The 19,750-nt window shown below is 39.6% G+C and overlaps 1 protein-coding gene across 2 annotated transcripts in view; it reads right to left on the bottom strand.

The window, feature by feature from the left end:
- Positions 1-19,750, bottom strand: part of pgm1 (phosphoglucomutase 1) — a 93,401-nt gene that overhangs the window by 49,924 nt on the left and 23,727 nt on the right. The window contains exon 1 of one of the 2 annotated variants that reach the window (XM_063064121.1): positions 11,584-12,007. The exons of the other annotated variant lie outside the window; for it this stretch is intronic. Coding sequence (XP_062920191.1) covers positions 11,584-11,841 — 258 coding nt within the window. The 5' untranslated portion in view covers positions 11,842-12,007. Of the gene's footprint in view, positions 1-11,583; positions 12,008-19,750 lie in introns of those variants that run through there. 2 annotated transcript variants of the gene reach the window in all.

Below are 19,750 nucleotides of genomic sequence, written 5' to 3'. Positions count from 1 at the left end.
ATAGCAATAATTTAGAGGTACAGTATTTCCTAATGGACTAAACTTGACTTTGTGGCTTAGCTATTGAGTACTCACAATGCAGTTCCCTACACTCTACCCACCAGAAGCGGGATCTCCCAGTGGCCACCTAATTTTAATTCCACTTCCCATTCTGTTATGTCAATCCATGGCCTCCTCTACTGTTGCGACAAAGCCACCCTCAGGTTGGAGGAAAAACACCTTATATTCCATCTGGGTAGCCTCCAACCTGATGGCATGAACATCGATTTCCTCGAACTTCTGGTAATGGTCCCCTCCCCCCTTCACCATTCCCCATCCCCTTTTCCCTCTCTCACTTTATGTCCTTGCCTGCCCATTGCCTCCCTCTGGGGCTCCTCCCCTCTTTTCTTTCTTCCATAGCCTCCTGTTCTCGCCTATCAAGCTCCCCCTTCTCCAGCCCTGCATCTCTTTCACCAATCAACTTCCCAGCTCTTTACTTCATCCCTCCCCTCCCAGTTTCACCTATTACCTTGTGTTTCTCTCTCCCCTCCGCTACCTTTTAAATCCACTCCTCAGCTTTTATTCCTTCAGTCCTGTCCAAAGGGTTTCGGCCCAAAACATTGACTGTACTTTTTTTCCATAGATGCTGCCTGGTCTGCTGAGTTCCTCCAGCATTTTGTGAGTGTTGCTCCCTTAGAGATGTGATCAACTGAACAAACGCATTAATGAGGCATAAAAATGGAAAAGCATGTCAGGTGCTTACCAAATAACTCATGACCAGAAATTTGGCTTTTGTTTACCATTAAGACTGTCAATTAAAATAGTCAAGTAAAAGCTCAGCTTATACTTCAAGATAAAGCCTGGAAGAGGATCGGAGGGTGTCATTTCTTATGTAGCGGAGAATTAGAGAAAAAAGCTTCAAGAGATGGCAATGAACTGAACTGTGACAACATCCTCAAATATGTAGCTGAGCAATCTAAATGGAATCTCAAACTGCAATAAAATATTATGGTGGAAATTTGAAAGATAGACAGAAGTGATGTGCCAAAACAATGGAATAGACAACAGAAGAACTTTAAGAGAATACAAGAATTGTGTTACATGTAAAATTGTTCATTTATATGTAGCAGACCATCATGATATAAGTTTAGCTTAATTGGAAAATGTGCAGTTTTATAACCTTGAAGCCATTTGGCACAGATCATCATATTCAGAGATTTATGGTGATGGTATCAGTCAAATTATATTTTGTTGAATCAATCATCATCAAAATGAGAAAGCCATTAGATCACATCTGTCTCAAAATATTTCAACACTGTTGCTAAAAATCAATTTAACATAGAATAAACTGCACTTGTGACAATTTCCACCTCAAATTACAAGAATCAAAAACATCTCAAATAAATGTTTATATATATTTACAAGTTGCCCTTGCAACCCTGCCACAATTTCTATGTCATGGAATCAGGTGACTCAGGATTACCTGTGTAAAGCAAGGAAATATGGATCACATTGCCTTGGAACAGTTCACTATTGGGAATTCCTAATACAACAAAATCTTAGCCCTGCAACATCAGCACCATACGAGCAGGTAAATCAGAAATGTATCCAAATCCTCAAGCCACAGCTCTCTCCAAAACACCCTCAGCGGGAGGAGAGAGAACAGCGCGCCTGCGCGTGCGCAGCCCTCCGGTGAAAAATGATATCGTATCTGTTAAATAGGGGCAGTGGACAATTCTGATTTGATGGAGAATGGACGTGAAAGCACAGAGGAACACCTGGAGAAATTTCTGAAACGCTCGCTTGCTGCTGTCGTTACTGCATGGTCAGGAATCTTTCGGAGGGTAGGCCTCAAAATCCCCGGCTTTGCCTGCTGTTGGCGACCGAGGTTGAGGTTGGATCGTTCAGACAGAGATGGCACTCAGTACTCGGTGTTGGAGAGCTGATCAGAGCTCAAAGTTCTTGGATGACTCAGAGTCGGACTGTGGTCGGCATGGCAGGGAGAGTTTTTCTTCCTTCTCCTGTCTGCGTGAGATGTGGGACATTTGAGACACTCAACTTTTACTGTGCTCATGGACTTATGGTATTGTTGTACTGTTGTAACTATATGTTATAATTATGTGGTTTTGTCAGTTTTTTCAGTCTTGGTCTGTCCTGTGTTTTGTGATATCACACCGGAGGGAAATATTGTATCATTTCTTAATGCATGCATTACTAAATGACAATAAAAGAGGACTACATGTCTTCATAATCTAATTTCCCAGACACATTCTCCCTCCTCAGCTTCATGCAAACCTCTCTGACTACCTCACCATATCTACCTGCTTCCCTGTTCTTCCCCACTATCTGACCTTCCCACCACTCCATCTTCACATTTCTCTTCCTGATCTCCCAACACCCAATCTTCACATTGCCCTTTCTAATCCAGCAATTTCCACCCTCACACCATATTTTTATGTCAATCTAATCTGCTGCTGCTTTCCACCAATTCCTAGTGACAGCTTCTCTCCAGACCAGCCTATCTCCACATTTATCTTTCCACTCTATGCATGCTGTGCTAACTTCTAACCCCGCCGCAGGAAAATACTGAGCAGTATACCCAAGCACAAAAAAGGGCAAAGTCTGGAAACTTGCAACCAAGGCCAATTCATTAATCAAGGGACTGAGTTCAAACAGCAGGGTAACATTGCAGCTCTATAAAACTCTAGCTAGACCACAGTTGGAGTAGTGTGTTAAATTATAGTCACCTCATTATAGGAAGGATGTGGAAGCTTTAAAGGGTTCAGAGATTTACCAGCGTGTCTTATGAGGAAAGGTTGAGCGAGCTAGGGATTTTCTCTTTGGAGACAAAGAGGATGAGAGGTAGTTTAATAAAGGTATGCATGATAGGAGGCATTGATAAAATGGACAGCCAGCCACATAATTTTAAGGTAATTGGAGGAAAGTATAGGAGGAAATGTCTGGTAGATTTTTTTTCTCTATACACAGAGTGTGATGAGTGCATGGAATACTTTTACAGGGGTGGTGGTAGAGGTAGTTATGTTAGAGGCATTTAAGAGACTCTTAGATAGGCATGTGGATGAAAGAAATATAGAGGGCCAGACAGGAGGGAAGCATTAGATTGATCCTGGAGTAGCTTAAGAGGATGGCACAACATCATTGTCAAACGAGCTCGTCTATGTTATATGATTCAAGAATGTTTCAAATGAAATTCAACTGAGCAATAAAAAGACACATTTCAGCAAACTATCAATAATTTGGACACATTACAGCAGACTATCAATAATTTGGACAAAGGGGGCACATTTTACAGGAATTAAAAGGGCCAAGAACTAGAATGATATGGGAAATTATTTCAGAGCAGCTTGGAGCAGAAAACAAAGCCACAAGTGGAAGGCTAAATAAAATAGGGAATAATCAAGTTGCCAGTGCTGAAACATCGACAGCCTCCAAAGATTAGTTAGCACTGCTGCCACACAGCTCCAGCATCTGCATCTGATCCTGACCTCAGGTCATGTCTTTGTGGAGTTTGCATGTCCTCCATGACCGCAAATTTGTTCAGATGCTCTGGTTTCTTCATACAACTGTGCAAGTTAATTGGCTACTGTAAATTGCTATTGATGAGGGTGGAGAATCAGGAGAAAATGAAGGGCATTTGTTAGACCGTAAGACACCATTTGGCCCATCACGTCTGCTCCACCATTCCACCATGGCTGATTTAATCATCCCTCTCTACACCACTCTCCTGCCTTCTCCCCGTAACCTTTGACGCCCTCACTGATCAAGAACCTACCAACCTCCACTTTTCCATTTGTCTAATGCAGTGGTGATGTGCACTGCAATCAAATTGTGGTACAAATTATATATTTAACCACAATGAACACATCTCATATCAGCAAGCATCTGAATTCTCACCACAATCTGCTTTGCCATTCGTGCCTCTATACCTGGCACAGCAGAATAGCAAATTGAGAAATAATCACATTATGGGATTTTTAAAAATTTCCAACTGTTGTCATTAGCAACAAAATTGTCAATAACTTAGCCAGTTTAGTACAGCAACATTTTCCACTTATCCTCTGGTATAGGGACAAAGTGAAGGAAATATACACTCAATAGTCACTTTATTAGGTACCCCTGTACACCTGCTCATTAATGACAAAATCCTAATCAGCTAATCATGTGGCAGTAACTCAATGCATTAAAAGTATACAGACATGGTTAAAAGGTTCAGTTGTTCAGACCAAATATCAGAATGGGGAAGAATTGTGATCTAAGTGACTTTGACTGTAGAATAAATTGTTGGTGCCAGACAGGCTGGTTTGAGTATTTCAGAAACTACTGATCTCCTGGGATCTTCACTTACACCAGTCTCTAGAGCTTACAGAGAATGGTGCGAAAAGCAAAAAAAAATCCAGTGAGCAGCAGTTCTGTGGGTGAAAACACCTTGTTCCTGAGAGGTCAGAGGAGAATGGCCAGGCTGGTTCAAGCTGACAGGAAGGTGACACTAACTGAAATAACCACGCATTGCAACAGGGTGTGCAGAAGTGCATAGATGAACTCATGACACAATGAACCTTGAAGTGGATAGGCTACAGCAACATAAGGGCACACCAAATTCTTCTCTTGTACCAAATAAAATGGTCACCGAGTGCATCAGAATCAGATTTAATTTCACCGGCATACATCATTAAACTTGCCATTCCACAGCAGCAGCACACCACAACACACAGTAATAAAAACTGCAAGTTACAATAAGTACCTATTAAAAAATAAATTAAGTAGAGCAAAAAGAGGAAAAATACAGAGGAAGTGTTCATGGGTTCATTATACATTCAGAACTGTCATGGCAAAGGAGAACAGGCTATTTTGAAATGATGAATGTGCATCTTCAGGCATCTGTATCTTCTCCTTGATGGTAACAATGAGAAGAGGGGATGTTCTAGGTGATAGGGATCTTTAATGATGGATACCCTTTTTGAGGCATTACCTGTTGAAGATTTCCTGTATGCTCGGGAGGCTAGTGCCATGATGGAGCTGGCTGAGAGTTCAACTCTCTTTAGCTTTTTCCCGATCCTATGCAGTGGTCCCTCCATACCATCTGGTGATGCCCCTCAGCTATAATGAGAAAGTTGGGGAAGGTTGCTCCTGCTACTTTGGGTAGCTGTAACATCATGGTTCAATTCTTGTCATTGTTTATACAAGTTTCGTATGTTCAAGTTCTCCCATGACTGGGTACTATGTCTTTGTTCCACACCAAAGTAGGGTTCTGAAGATGTGGGCATACTATGTTGGCGTCAGAAGCATGGCAAAATTTGCAGGCTGCCCAACAATCTCATTTGATTTGATTTGACACAAATTATGCATTTCACTGCTTGTTTCAAAGTATATATGACAAATGACTCTGCAGGAGGCAAGTGCAGAAATTGCAGGCCCTTAGCAGAGATACGTAAGTCACCATTAGCCACAGGTGAGGTATCAGAGGATTGGAGGATAGCCAGCGTTGTTCACCTGTTCAAGCAAGGCTCTAAAAATAAACCAAGAAATTATAGGCTAGTGAGCCTAATATCAGTAGTGAGGAAGTTATTGGAAGGTATTCTAAAGGATAGGATATATGAGTGTTTGGATAGATATAGACAGATTAGGGATAGTCAGCATGGTTTAGTGTGCGGTAGGTCATGTCTAACTAATCTTATAAAGCTTTTCAAGGAAGTTTCCAGGAAAGTTGATGAAAGCGAGGGAGTGGATGGTGTCTGCATGGACTTTAGTAAGGCACTTGACAAGGTCCCACATGTCAGGTTGAACAAGAAGGCTCAGTCGATCGGCATTCAAGATGAGATAGTGAATTGGATTAGACATTGGCTTTTTGGGAGAAGCCAGAGAATGGTAGTAGACAGCTGCCTCTCTGACTGGAGGCCTGTGACTAGTGGAGTGCCGCAGGGATCACTGCTGGGTCTGTTGTTTGTCATCTGTATTATCGATCTGGATGATAACGTGGTTAACTGTAAATTTGCAAATGACACCAACATTGGGGGCATATAGGGCAGCAAGAAAGGCTATCATGGCTTGCAGAGGGATCTGGAAAAATGGGCTGAGAAAGGGCAGATGGAGTTCAATGCAGACTAGTGCGAGGTGTTGCACTTCGGTAGGACCAACTAGGGAAGGTCTTAAATAGTGAATGATAGGGCACTGAGGAATCTGGTAGAACACAGATCTGGCAGTACAGGTCCATAATTCGTTGAAAGTAGTGTCACAGGTAGATAGGGTCGTAAAGAAACCTTTTGGCACACTGGCCTTCATAAATCAAGGTATTAACTACAGGAGATGGGATGTTATGTTGAAGTTGTATGAGACATTGGTGAGTTCTAATTTGTAGTATTGCGTGCAGTTTTGGTCACCTTCCTACAGGAGAAATGTAAAGAACATTTAAAGAGTACAGAGAAAATTTACAAAGATTTCGCCGAGTCTGGACGACCAAAGTTATAAGGAAAGATTGAATAGGTTAGAACTTTATTCCTTGGAACATAGAAGATTGAGAGGAGATTTGTTAGAGGGATACAAAATTATGGAAGGGTATATATAGGGTAAATGCAAGCAGGCTTTTTCCACTGGAGGTTGGGTGGGACAACAATGAGAGATGGTGGGTTAAGGGTGAAAGGTGAAAAGTTTAAGGGGAATATGAGGGGAAAATTCTTCACTTTGAGGGTCGTGAGAGTGTGGAGTAAGTTGCCGGCACAAGTAGTGCACGTCTGATTCCAATGTTTAAGAAAAGTTTAACTAAGGACATGAATGGTAAGTGTATGAAGGGCTAATGAGGTCAATGAGAGCAGGCAATTTAAATGGTTCGGCATGGACTAGATGGGCCAAGGGACTTTAAGCAAACACTTGAGAGGCAATTGCTTTCCACCCCCTCCCCCGAGTGATAGGTGCCTGGAGCATGCTTCCAGGGGAAACTGATACGATAGCGACATTCCAGAGGCTTTTAGATAGTAACTTGAATAATCAAGAGATGGAGGGATATACATTATATGCAAGCAGAAGTGATTAGTTTAATTTGCATCAAACCTGTCATAGACAGTGTGAATCAAAGGGCCTGTTCCCATGCCGTGACATTCTATGTTCTACGTAATGATTTAAGTAGTCTGGCAAATCATTTAGCTGCACAGAAGTAATTTACCTCACTATTTTTTTACCTCACTAGAACTGATTACAGGGAAACAAATGGAAAATGGGACCGATGGGAATGCTGAGAGTTGGCACAGACTCAATGAGGCAAAAAGCCTCCAACAACTTTTGAAAATATGAATATGAAATCACCTTTCATTCTTCTAAACTCTGATGTCTGGAAGCTTAATCAACTACTCTTAAAGCATTAACTGCTTCATCTGAAAAATCAACCAAGGTAACCTTCACTGCTCTACTTCTAATGAAAGCACTATCTTCCTTAAATACAGTATGAGGATATGTATTCCAAACTGTTAATGGCATTAGTCAAAGACAGTAAATGGAACATTTAAGAATCGTGCAGTAACTATATGCATTAATTGAGCTACAGCCTGAAAACATTGAGAATTACATAAGTTCACAGCCGTTGCAATAAAAGCCAACATACATTCAAAATGTGTATCAAATACTATAATGAATTACAGAGTATTAAACCTAAATTTGCTAATTTTTTCTGCTTGTTCATTTAAATTCTCTCTCATGGAGCTGGTATATTCAATTGTTCTAATTGTAGATATTCTTCACAATAGCTTTAACTTTGAGATATGCCCTTTGATTTATAGACCTAAATTTTGTTAAAAACAATAGCATGCCATTCTTCAATTTTACCAGGGGTGATTGATAAGTTCGTGGCTAAGGTAGAAGGAGTCAATTTTAGAAAACCTAGCACATTTATTTTTCAACATAGTCCCCAATGAGAGCGTCTTGGACCTCCAGATGGTCCACAGCAAGGGTAATTGATAAGTTTGTGGCCTAAGGTAGAAGAAGATGAGTTATACAGCTCTCATTACATGCACTTGCAGTTCAACTTTTTGAGTGAAAATGCAGAAAGTTTGAAGTTAATAGCTTATCTCCTTCTACCTTAAGCCACAAACTTATCAATCACCCCATGCTGTGGACCACTTCTGGAGGTCCAAGACGTTGACTTCTACAAAGAAGGGATCCATATGTTCCACAACCGCTGGACTAAGTGTGTGAATGTAGGAAAAATAAATGTGCTGGGTTTTCTAAAATTGACTCTGTCTACCTTAGGCCACAAACTTATCAATCACCCCTCGTAAAGATGTTTCATGAAACTTTTCCCAGAAACAAAGCCCCTTTGTAAATCAAAGAATAACTATTTATTCAAGACTAAGTGAAAATGATACCCTTAGTACCTGAAAAAAAATCAAGGTGGCTAGAATTGGTGAATAGAGATGTAGAAATTCAGCCATAATGCAAATGAGTAGTGGAGCAAGCTCTTATTTGCTGTATTCTTATATCAGTTTTAAAAAAGGCACGGTATAAAAACTAAGGAATGGCAAGTAGCTGACGGCAAACTTGACTTTTAAAATTATGATTCCAGGAAGATTGGAGTTTCTCAAATTTAAGACTCTGAAAAAGGGTGAAGTTAAAATGGCATATCTTATTTCCAAATACTATAAGAAACAAGGAAGAAGGAAAAGCACACTGGATTGAGTATGTGCAATAACTAAGGAGAACAGCTTAGAGCAAACTTGATCCTAGAAATATCTGAAAAAAGTAAAATTAGAAATGCTGTAAAATAATATCGTGAAAGGAATTAGTGCCTATCAAACATCTTTCTTCTTTGATTCTGTCCAAGAAAAAATTGGTAGACAGTTTCACACTGCAAGCAGCATTTAACTCCTGAATTTACTTGAACATTTTCAGCAATTAAACTATTTAAAGGAAAAGTGCCTGGCATTAAATAGAATCTAAGCAGTCACAACACTAACTATACCTCTCATAATCTTATATATTTCTATCACGTTACCTCTCATCCTGCTTCACTCCAAAGTTTCTTCTCCTTCATCCTCCCTATCTCACTAACTTTTCCTCATAAGACATAGAAACATAGAAAACAGGTGCAGGAGTAGGCCATTCGGCCCTTCGAGCCTGCACTGCCATTCAGTATGATCATGGCTGATCATCCAACTCAGAACCCTGTACCTGCCTTCTCTCCATACCCCCTGATCCCTTTAGCCACAAGGGCCATATCCAACTCCCTCTTAAATATAGCCAATGAACTGGCCTCAACTGTTTCCTGTGGCAGAGAATTCCACAGATTCACCACTCTCTGTGTGAAGAAGTTTTTCCTCATCTTGGTCCTAAAAGGCTTCCCCTTTATCATCAAACTGTGACCCCTCGTTCTGGACTTCCCAACATTAGGAACAATCTTCCTGCATCTAGCTTGTCCAATCCCTTTAGGATTTTATATGTTTCAATAAGATCCCCTCTCAATCTTCTAAATTCCAACAAGTATAAGCCTAGTCGATCCATGCTCTCTAAGCCAGGCAAGATCCTGAAAAATTTCCTCTGCACCATCTCTAAAGCTTCTACATCCTTCCTATGAGGCAACTGAATATACAATATTCCAGGTGTGGCCTAACAGAGTTTTATACAGCTGCAATATTACCTCATGGCTCTGGAAGTATTCATGGGTTTGAAGATCTTATATTTAATATATCTGTTATATACCATCATCACCATAGAAAAATGTTTAAGATTATGTCTTTGATGTAGTCCTCCTGGAATCTCCTGTCCAGCTTAATCGGGTGAAATATATTTCACTATGGTCCTTAAATTATATATTTTACTAGGATATCAGATGTAGGGAGGACACCAAATTATGAGAAAATATACCGTTCATAGTTCCTTGGGAAGGTTAATGAACTTCTTCAAACATCTTAAGAAATGCAGAAAATTAAGGAACATTTATTCACTGGTGATTTTGGATCTAGCCTTAACAGATAGCGTCCTCTTATTTTCTCTGCAACAGTACACATGAAATGAGTTGATTAAGTCTTAAGTCAGTTCTTAGCTTGAAGCAAAGGAGTGGAAATAATCTGCAATGTTAGACAGGCAAGGATAAATATGTGAAACATTAAGTAACATTTCTTTGTACATTTAAGTGGGAAAAAAGCATCAGGTAAAATAGAGGTATTTTGTCTTTGCACCAGTGAGCCACATCATAGCATAAAAATAGACAGCTCCTAAAACAGGAAAATCTTCCATATCTTACAATAGCGAGAGTCTTTCTTCCAAACAGGATAACCAACTTCGAAAATGACAAAACATTGTTAAAAAGAATGCTTGTCCTTGGAATGGTCAAATATTTTCGTTTTGTGTTAAGTCAATGGAAAAGCAAAGAAACAATGTGGAACGATTTCACATTTTGAGTCTACTGGCTCAGTACCATTTCATCAAAAGCAAAACAAACATACTTAAAGACAATACCCTTAGAAAAGTAAATGACAGCTTACAGGGATTTCCAACCTTTTATCCCATGGACCCTACCGCTAACCATCAAGTCAGTGGACTCCAGGTCGGGAACCCCTGCAAAAGTAATCCAACTAAACCAATATAATCTGTTCATACTCCCAACTGCAAAAGAGAACTGAGCTAAAAATGAATTAATTAAATACACTGTTACATTCAACTCCAAAACCAGGCAGACCTCTCTTAAGCATGGGCAGTAATGTTACCATCTACCCATATCCAAATAGAATTAAATTCGCCCCGCCCCACATCAAATCAACTCCAAAGTTGCCTTCATTTGTTGACATTCATCACTTCTTTCAGGAAAAATGGCTGTCTGACATGCTCCTGCAAAGCAGAGGCGAAGTAGCAATGTGTTATTTTCTGCCAATGAAAGAATGACTTAACCGTTACGACCAAAAGACGCTTCAGTGCGCATTAGAGGCAATTTACTCCATTTTTGAAGTGATGTGGCGTGGGAATTGCTGCAGCCAATTGAATTATTCCAGACAACAACAAAGATAAAGCGTAGTACCGCCAAATCTATTGATACTGAATTTCTGCCGCTCTTCGCATAAAGCAATAGAACTTCCTATCTTTAATTGAATAAGCACACGAAGCCTCCACCACCTACTGTGGTGTTTCTCAGATTCTTTAGCACTGCAGTGAAGTCAGTAAGGATGTGGGTCCCAAGTCTTGGGAGTTGGACTTGAACCCTCGACCGTCAGTGGAGGCTGTCTCTGAGCAAGGATAAACATCAATCAATCGTTCGGTTTACAAACGTATATTCAGATGTTGCCCGTCTAAATGTTTCTCGCATACGTGTGTGTCATTTTGCTCTGTACCAAATATAACTGAAGGAACTTACCAACTCGACGCAGAAACCAAAACACGTGCTTCGGGGTTTAGAGAAATATTATTTGCGCTTCAATTCACCTACGTTCTCCAATTACCAAGCGCGCTACTAGGCAGCTTTTCTCAATCGTACCTTTTCGGTTTAGGCCCATTCCTCAGCAGACGTACTTACGACGTATAGCATACATACTAATGTTATAACCCCGTGAAAATACCCACTAAGGTCAGCGTAATTCATTCGTAATACTGGCTCGGGTAGCAACATACCCCATTGGCAGCAGCCATTTGAACTATGATTTCTATGGCAGCTTTATTGTAGTACCGACCATCGCCTCCGACCACCATTGTAGACCCCTGGCGATCCCTCAAATCAATGGAAGCATAGATGCTCTGAATGAAGTTCTCAAGGTATCGCGGCTTGAACTGAAAAACTCTAGTTTTCTTCCGAAGCCCGCTAGTTCCCGGTTTCTGAGCATCATAAGGAGCTGTAAGCACGGTCACTATAGGCAGTGGGTTCCCATCCATAACAAGGTTCACGTCGATGAATCATAAAACACTATCAGGATATGAGAATGGATGAAAAGTGCGAAAGAGCAGGATTTCTTCCGAAATTTACACGGCGAAATCAGCCAGTGAGGGGCCGGGTTCCACTGCCGAGAAATTTAGATGTTCAGAAACAGCAAAACAGCGCCTAGAAATAGCTCGCTCCCTCGAACAGATACAGCACTTTCTGTAATTGAAGAAGCGTTGCCACACTTGTTCCAAAAGATCACTGTCAAAAAGTCAGCATGAAAAAAAATAGAAATGGCCCGTTGTAAATCAATGATAGGAAAATGGAATTGTTCCACTTATCATTTGGCAGCAAACTTTCTTCGGGTGTCTGCTTTTGATAGATAGGCTCCCTGCACAGAATGAATCTCTCAGGCTTGCTGTTGTCAGATAAACGTGACGGACAAAGAACTGAAAACACGGTATGTACTCGGAGCCATCCCGAGAAAGCTTACCAAGAAAAGTTTGGTCGACTCATGGGATAACCAAACAAGTGTGGAATGCACAGTACGGAGATATGTAAATCTAAACGTAAAGGGTAGGCTACTCCATAGTCTGAGGAACTTCCGAAAGCTCCTATTCCGGTTCGAAAATTTCACTACACGTGGAATGCAACGTCTATTTAGCCGATCAACAATTAATAGTGAGTTAACTTCACATCTCGAACACCTTCCATTGTATTTAATGTACTGCGACTCGAAAAACTAATGTATTAATTATTCCAGTACTGCTATTAGAATAATTCCGAATCGGTTAAGTTCCGATTTTTTTTCTAAAACCACACCTCCAGCCATGGTTCAAGTTTATAACTTTTAAAAAATGGCCACCTACACAAGAAATGGGAGAAAATCTGATTTCTATAGTATTGAACTTTTACAGCAGTTTGGTACAAATTGGATTAGCACAGGGTGTTTACCACATAGAAGGGTAGTTACATACTTGGAGAAGTACAGTACAGTAGTTCTAATTAAATCACATTTTCCACGTCAGATGCTGAAAAATATCCCATCAAATCTATGTAATTTGCAGACGCTAAATGCCTGTAGTTTTGTTTACTCACCACCCTTTATAAAGACGTCAAGGAAACTCCTCCCCCCGCCCACACAGACACACAAAGGACGACAAATCAATGACCAGCTACAGATGAGTAGACAGATCCCGCACCAAACATCAGCAACCTTAAGAACCCACAGAAGTGCAGAATAATTCATTCACAGCCACGAAAAGTTAGAGGGTGTTGAGGTTAGCAGTCAATCCTTTTTATGGCCCTCCGATTTCATGCATTTTAAATTGCCACGCTGTAGGTTTAACATGCTGTTCTAACTTCTCCAGTGCTTCGTTTCACATTCACATCCCAACTCAACAATTATGAAACTGCTATGAAGGTTTTCTGTTGCAAACAAACGTACTGCCAGGAATAAGCATTTCCCTCATTTATCACGAATATACAAATGTCTACTTAAAGAATATTTTGATGTAACTGGATTCTAAGATTTGCATTTTAAAATTTGGTGAGTGGCTGTATTTTAATGTAAGAGCAACTAGTAAATGTATCAATTAGTAATTTTCTCAAGAGGTCTCAAATGAGGCTGAACACATGAGAGCTCTTAAAGATAATACCAAAGCATGCTCAAATTACCAAACATTAAGAATGAAAATATTATTACAATGGACTAGAAATGATTGCTGGCATAAACAGCAGCAGGCATTCTTACCAGGAGTCGATTGTGTTACACAGTTCCTGCATGACCCACACTTCTGTTTAACAGTTATGGCATTGTGCCTGACAGAAATTATTTATATTTAAATAAATAATTTCTAAGAAAGACAATAACAAATTTCATTCAAGAACTTAGTGCACAAGACACTTATTTCTCACAAATGGTTTCATTTATGTGTTTGAAATTAAGAAATCACATAAAAATCATCTAGATTGCCTTTGTTTGATTCTAAAAGGCCAGTATGATTTCAGAAAGAAGGGCCAAGTTTGATTAATTTAGCAGATTTATTTGAGGAAGTTAAAGTTGATGGATAAAAGTAAACCATATTACAATGACGATTTCAGGAGGCAGGTAACAAATTACTGAGATAGATTCATGCAGACTTGAAAAGTAGAGAGCAAAGAATGATTTGGGATGAGTAACTATCATCATACCAGATCACTGAGGTTAACAGAACCATCGTTTAGATCTATTGGCTAGTTTATGGTCATTATAAATTACTTCAAAAATATGGATAGCACTTAGTCCAAATTTACACGGCCCTTATGCTAAAAATATTGTTAATATCCCAAAAAAGTCTTAATTAGGTCAAAGTCAAAGAGCAATAAAGCACAGATACAGGCTCTTTGGTCCAACCATCCACGCCAATCACATTGTCCACTCACCTGGTCCCAGTTTCCTACATTTGGCCCATATTCCGCCTATCCCTGCCCCTCCATATAATTATCCAAGTGCTTCTTAAATGGTACTATTTTACTTGCATCAACTACTTCCTCTGGCAGCTCAGTCCATATTCTCACCACCCTTTGCGCGAAAAGGTTACATTCCGGTCCCTTTTAAATCTTTCCCCTCTCACCCTACTGTTAGAGTAGAATCTGAATAAAACTCGGGAGACCAGCTTCTTATAGTTACATCAGTTTATTGCACACCCTCCCACAGGAGTTTGAGACCCAGTTGTCAGAGGGAAGGCATGTAAGTACTGCCACCATCCGACAAGTGGGCCCACTCTCTCCGGTTACAGCCGTATATTTATACATAGTAAGCCCCATACATTACTGTTGCAAGATGTCATTTGAACTGATATGCCCACCAAGTCTGTTGGTAAGAAACTTAGTTACAGATAAGAGAGTCTGCTAGATCAAGGCTTAATTACAGATGGATGTGCTGTCCAGCACTTATTAGTTATTCCCTTTGCTAGGCCCTGACTTAATTACAGATGGATATTCATTCCTGTCCTTATCGGTAAGTCCTCGTTCTCCTACTCAAACAAGAGTACAATGTACAATGTTATTAAACTCTCAATGTCTCTCTGCAAACCAAAGGAGAAATAGTATAAGCTGGTTTTAAACATTCCTATTCAGTTCCAATTATTCTTTTAACCAGAGGTTACATAGGTTCAAAACGATTTTTTTACATCCCCAATTCCTCATTATAGCAATCAATGCACCCTGATTTTAGGCTCCTGTATGCCGAAGAAAAAACATTTAACATCCACTTTACGTCCTCATAATTCTAAAATTTTTCATAACATCACCGGTTATTCTCCTATGATCCAAGAAATAAAGACCAAACTTGTTTGGCCAATCTCTTCTACAATTCAGGCCATGTAAGTCTTGGCAATAATCTCATAAATATTTTCTGCAACTCTTTCCAACTTAATCACATCTTTCCTATAACAGAGTCACCAGAACTGTACAGAGCACTCTCAAGCATAGCCTCACCAATGATTTTTACAACTGCAACATAATGACCCAACTCCTATCCTCAATGCTCTGACTGATTTGATAACAATCAGTTATCAAACTGATTGTTCTCTGTATCAATAGTCCATTGACTTGACCGGAATGGTTATCAAACTGATTATTCTTTTGTATCGGTGGCCTTATAACTTCTGACAATTCTGATATTGGGCAGTGAACTTGTAGAACTGCCGGGGAGATGAGAAAGGGTCTCTCCCTGATGTCGGGTCTAAGTTCACTTGCCGGCTGAGCTCGAAGAAATAAACGGGTGAAAAGTAACGATCTTTTTGTGCTGTCGTTATTTGATCCAGCAAAGTTGCATTTACATTTCAATTAGAGAATCGGAGGTGGAGAGGGTCGATAATGTTAAATTCCTTGGCTTTATCATATCAGAGGATCTGTCCTGGGACCAGAACATAAGTGCAATCACACAGAAGACACAATAGCACCTCTAATTTTTCCAGGGGTTTTGTGTATATTTGGCATGTTACCTAAAACTTTAACAAACTTCTGTGGTATGGAAACATCAATGCCTAGAAATGTAAAGGTCTCCAGAAAGTGGTGGATACAGCCCAGTCCATCACAGGAAAAGCCCTGACCAACATCAGACACTGCCACAAGGAAGCAAATCTAACAAAGACCCCTACCACACAAGTCAGATGCTCTTCTCACTACTACCATCGGGCAGGAGGTACAACAGCCATAGGTCCACACTGCCAGGTTCAGGAACAGTTATTATACTACAACAATCAGACTCCTGAATCAAAATGGATAACCTCACTCACCACGGCTCTGAACTAATTTCACAACTACAGACTTCATAACTCATGTCTGCAGTATTACTTACTTTTATGTTTATATGATTTATCTTCTTTTGCACATTGGTTGCTTGTCAATCTTTATACATAACTTTTCATAAATTATATTGTATTTCTTTATTTCTCTGTAAAAGTTTGTAAGAAAATGAATCTCAAGGTAGTTCATGGTAACATACATATACTTTGATAATAAATTTACTCTGATTTTGATCAAGCCTTCTGAATTCATGTCCAAATCACTTATATGAATAATGAATAGTAAGCATCCCAACACCGACTGCTGTGGTACCTCACTAGACATCGGCTTTCATGTCCAGAAATAACTTACAACATCATCCTCTGCTTTCTACCACTAAACCAATCTTGAATCCATCTAACTGGCTTTCCATGGATTCCACAGCACCTAACCTTCCAGAAAAGCCTGCCACGTGGGACCTTGAAGACCTTCTAAAAGTCCAAATGGACAACAACATTACCTCATCCAATCTTTAGTTACTGCTTCACAAACTCAAAGGATTCATCAAACACAACTTTCTATGCCCAAAACAACACTGACTCCTCCTAATCAAACCCATATATCCAATGTAGGTAGGTCCAAGTCCTTCAGAATTCCCTACACTGACTTTCCCACCAATTATGTCAGGCTGACCAGCTTGTAGTTCTCTAGCTTGTTCTTGTTTCTCTAACAACAGAATAACATTAGCCACCTTCCAGACTTTGGGAACTTCATTGATGGATAATGATGAAGGGTATCTCAAGGGTATCTGCTATTTCTTCTCCAGCCTTCCACAAAGTTTGAGGATGCACACAGTCAGGAGCTGGGGATTTATTCACCTTAATGCACTCTAGGGCTTCAAATACATCCTCCCTGGTAATATGAATGTCCTCTGAAACATTCCCACTTGTTTGCCTGCACAACCATGAATTTCTCATTTGCAAACATAAAGGAGAAATATTTGTTAAAAATCCCACCTGTCTCCTGTGAATCAAGACCAAGGTGGCCCTGATAATCTCTAAGAGTACTTACTCTCTCCCTAACCACCTTTTCCTTCTTAATATATCTACAGAACCTCTCAGGACTTTTTTTAATTTCCAGAAATTTTCTGTATGCCACATAGACAAGGTACAATCCATGAAAAATAGAAATTCATGGATGTTGGTTTATTAAAAAAAGCGGATCTGCTATCAAATTCTAAATGAGCATATTTTGAACAGTTTCTGCATATTGTTGATCTGAAGAAAAAGGAGGGGTTGTTTCTACTTTTTTCTTATCTAGGTGAATATCTGACAGGAGGTCACAGTCTCATTCGCAGGTGTGCCCTGTGAGAGAAAAGACATTTGTTTCCTTAATAACTCACACATAGTTATCCATCATCCATAACTCTTACATTTGGAACCCATTTCCATCAGGGTGATAAATTACTCTTGATGGCGAACAATAAAAAAACTGATTGGCCTAATTCCATGCAGGTAATTGACTATGAAATATCAGAATTCTAATACCCCTTAAGAAGTACCATGATCTTTAAATGGCATGCATGGGTCCTTCCCAACTTTAAAGGGGGAAAAAAGGTGGAACAATTAAATTAAACTAGTAATTTTTGATCAGTTTCACCTACATAGAAGTTGTGTGTGTTCGATTTGAACACCTTTTTAATTAGCCTTTCAGAATAATTACATTAAATATTGAATTTAGTTGCTAAATCTGTTCCATCTATAATTCAGATTTTTTTTCCAGATGGAAAAATACAAATTCACTGTTCAAAGTTGCTTTTATGGTTTTGAGAATTCCAGCCAGTAAGCCTCCAATAATATAACCAAAATGTATGTCAGGCCTAAAATGGTACTTCTAATGACAAGGAACATCAGAAGAAGTAATACTGATGAAGGTGTCTCGGTCAACTGTTTAATCTTTTCCACAGATGCTGCCTGGCCTGCTGAGTTCCTCCAGCATTTTGTGTGTATTACTTTGATTTCCAGCATCTGCAGATTTTCTCTTGTTTGTGGAACATCGGAAGGAGCAAGGTTACTTTACTGTTGTGACACTTAAATTGCTTGCATCCAGCTAAACAATTATTTAAAGTTGAATAGGACACTATTCTTTAGTAAAATAAAATAACTGAGTTCAAGAAGCCAATGAAATTTGTACAAGACAATGACTCTGATTTTATTGCATCAAAATGTAATTTAAAATTATTGATGTAGTGAGCTTTAAATCCAATATAAGAGGACTAGAAAAACAAGAGCTATTAGACTTATTAATTATCATAAAAGATTACCTTGATTTCTGTCTTGCTTTCATTTATATTAAGAAACTTAAGCAGAACTCTAAAGTCATTTCCACAAGCCCACTTATTGGTAAATGAAGTTGTTATTTTTCAACTTCAATGAAAACATATATTTCAATATGTAAACAACAGGAATTCTGCAGATGCTGGAAATTCAAGCAACATACATCAAAGTTGCTGGTGAACACAGCAGGCCAAGCAGCATCTGTAGGAAGAGGTGCAATCGACGTTTCAGGCCAAGACCCTTCGTCAGGACTAACTTCTGTAGGAAGAGGTGCAATCGACGTTTCAGGCCGAGACCCTTCGTCAGGACTAATTATTTCAATATGTCCTCTCTTGCTAGCATTCTTCTAATCAACTGCCCTTTATCAGTAACTTATCCATCTCTTCTCCCATTCTCTCTAGAACTTTGTTTCTTTTCTCCCTTTCCCCAATTCTTCTGAAGTTCCCTTGACCTGAAGTGTTAATATTGTTTCTGTTTCCATACTTTCTCAATACCAGAACTGGCCATAAACACAAGAGATTCTGCAAATGCTGGAAATCCAGAGTACACACAGGGAGAGGAATATACCATCAACATTTTGGGCCGAGACCCTTCTTCTTCAAAACTGTCCAAAGATGTTGCCCAACCTTAATGAGTTCCTCCAGCATTTTGTGTGTGTTACAGCTTCCTGACCTTTACATTGCATTGGAGTGGGTTAGAAGCAGACAGTATGAGAAAGTATTTAATTGGAGAAGGGAGAATTATTATACTATTAGGCATAAATAATGCTTAAATTGGGAATGGATGTACTCAGGAAACTGCACAACACAAATGGGGAGCTTTAAGGAACATTTGCACAGGGTTCTGGATAGGTTTGTCCAACTGAGGCAGGGAAAAGATAGTAGGGTGAATGAACCATGGCTGACAAGAGATGTGGAACATCTTGTCAAGTGAAAGAAAGAAGCTTACTTCGGGGTTAGAAAGCAAGGATCAGACAGGAAATCATAAACACAAGATATTCTTTAGATGCTGGAAATCTAGGGTAACACATACAAAATTCCAGAGTCCATGTTCCAAGCTTTCACTGGTAACACTCCAACCCGTTCAGTGCTGCATCAACAACCAAATTGGCACTGCTTCTTGCATCCATGCTGAGCTTGTCAATTTAATCAACTTTGCCTCCAGCTTTCACCCTGCCTCTAAATTTACTACATCCATTTTTGACACCTCTCTACCCTGTTTCAATCTCTCTGACTCAATCTCTGGGAAAAAACTGTCTACCAATACGTTTCATAAACATACCAACTCTCACAGCTATCTCGACTATACTTCTTCA

The sequence above is a fragment of the Mobula hypostoma genome, chromosome 12, assembly GCF_963921235.1.
Source record: "Mobula hypostoma chromosome 12, sMobHyp1.1, whole genome shotgun sequence".
Lineage (NCBI taxonomy): Eukaryota > Metazoa > Chordata > Chondrichthyes > Myliobatiformes > Myliobatidae > Mobula > Mobula hypostoma.
Note: the sequence above shows the minus strand (reverse complement) of the source record. Positions and strands in the feature narration are given on the sequence as shown.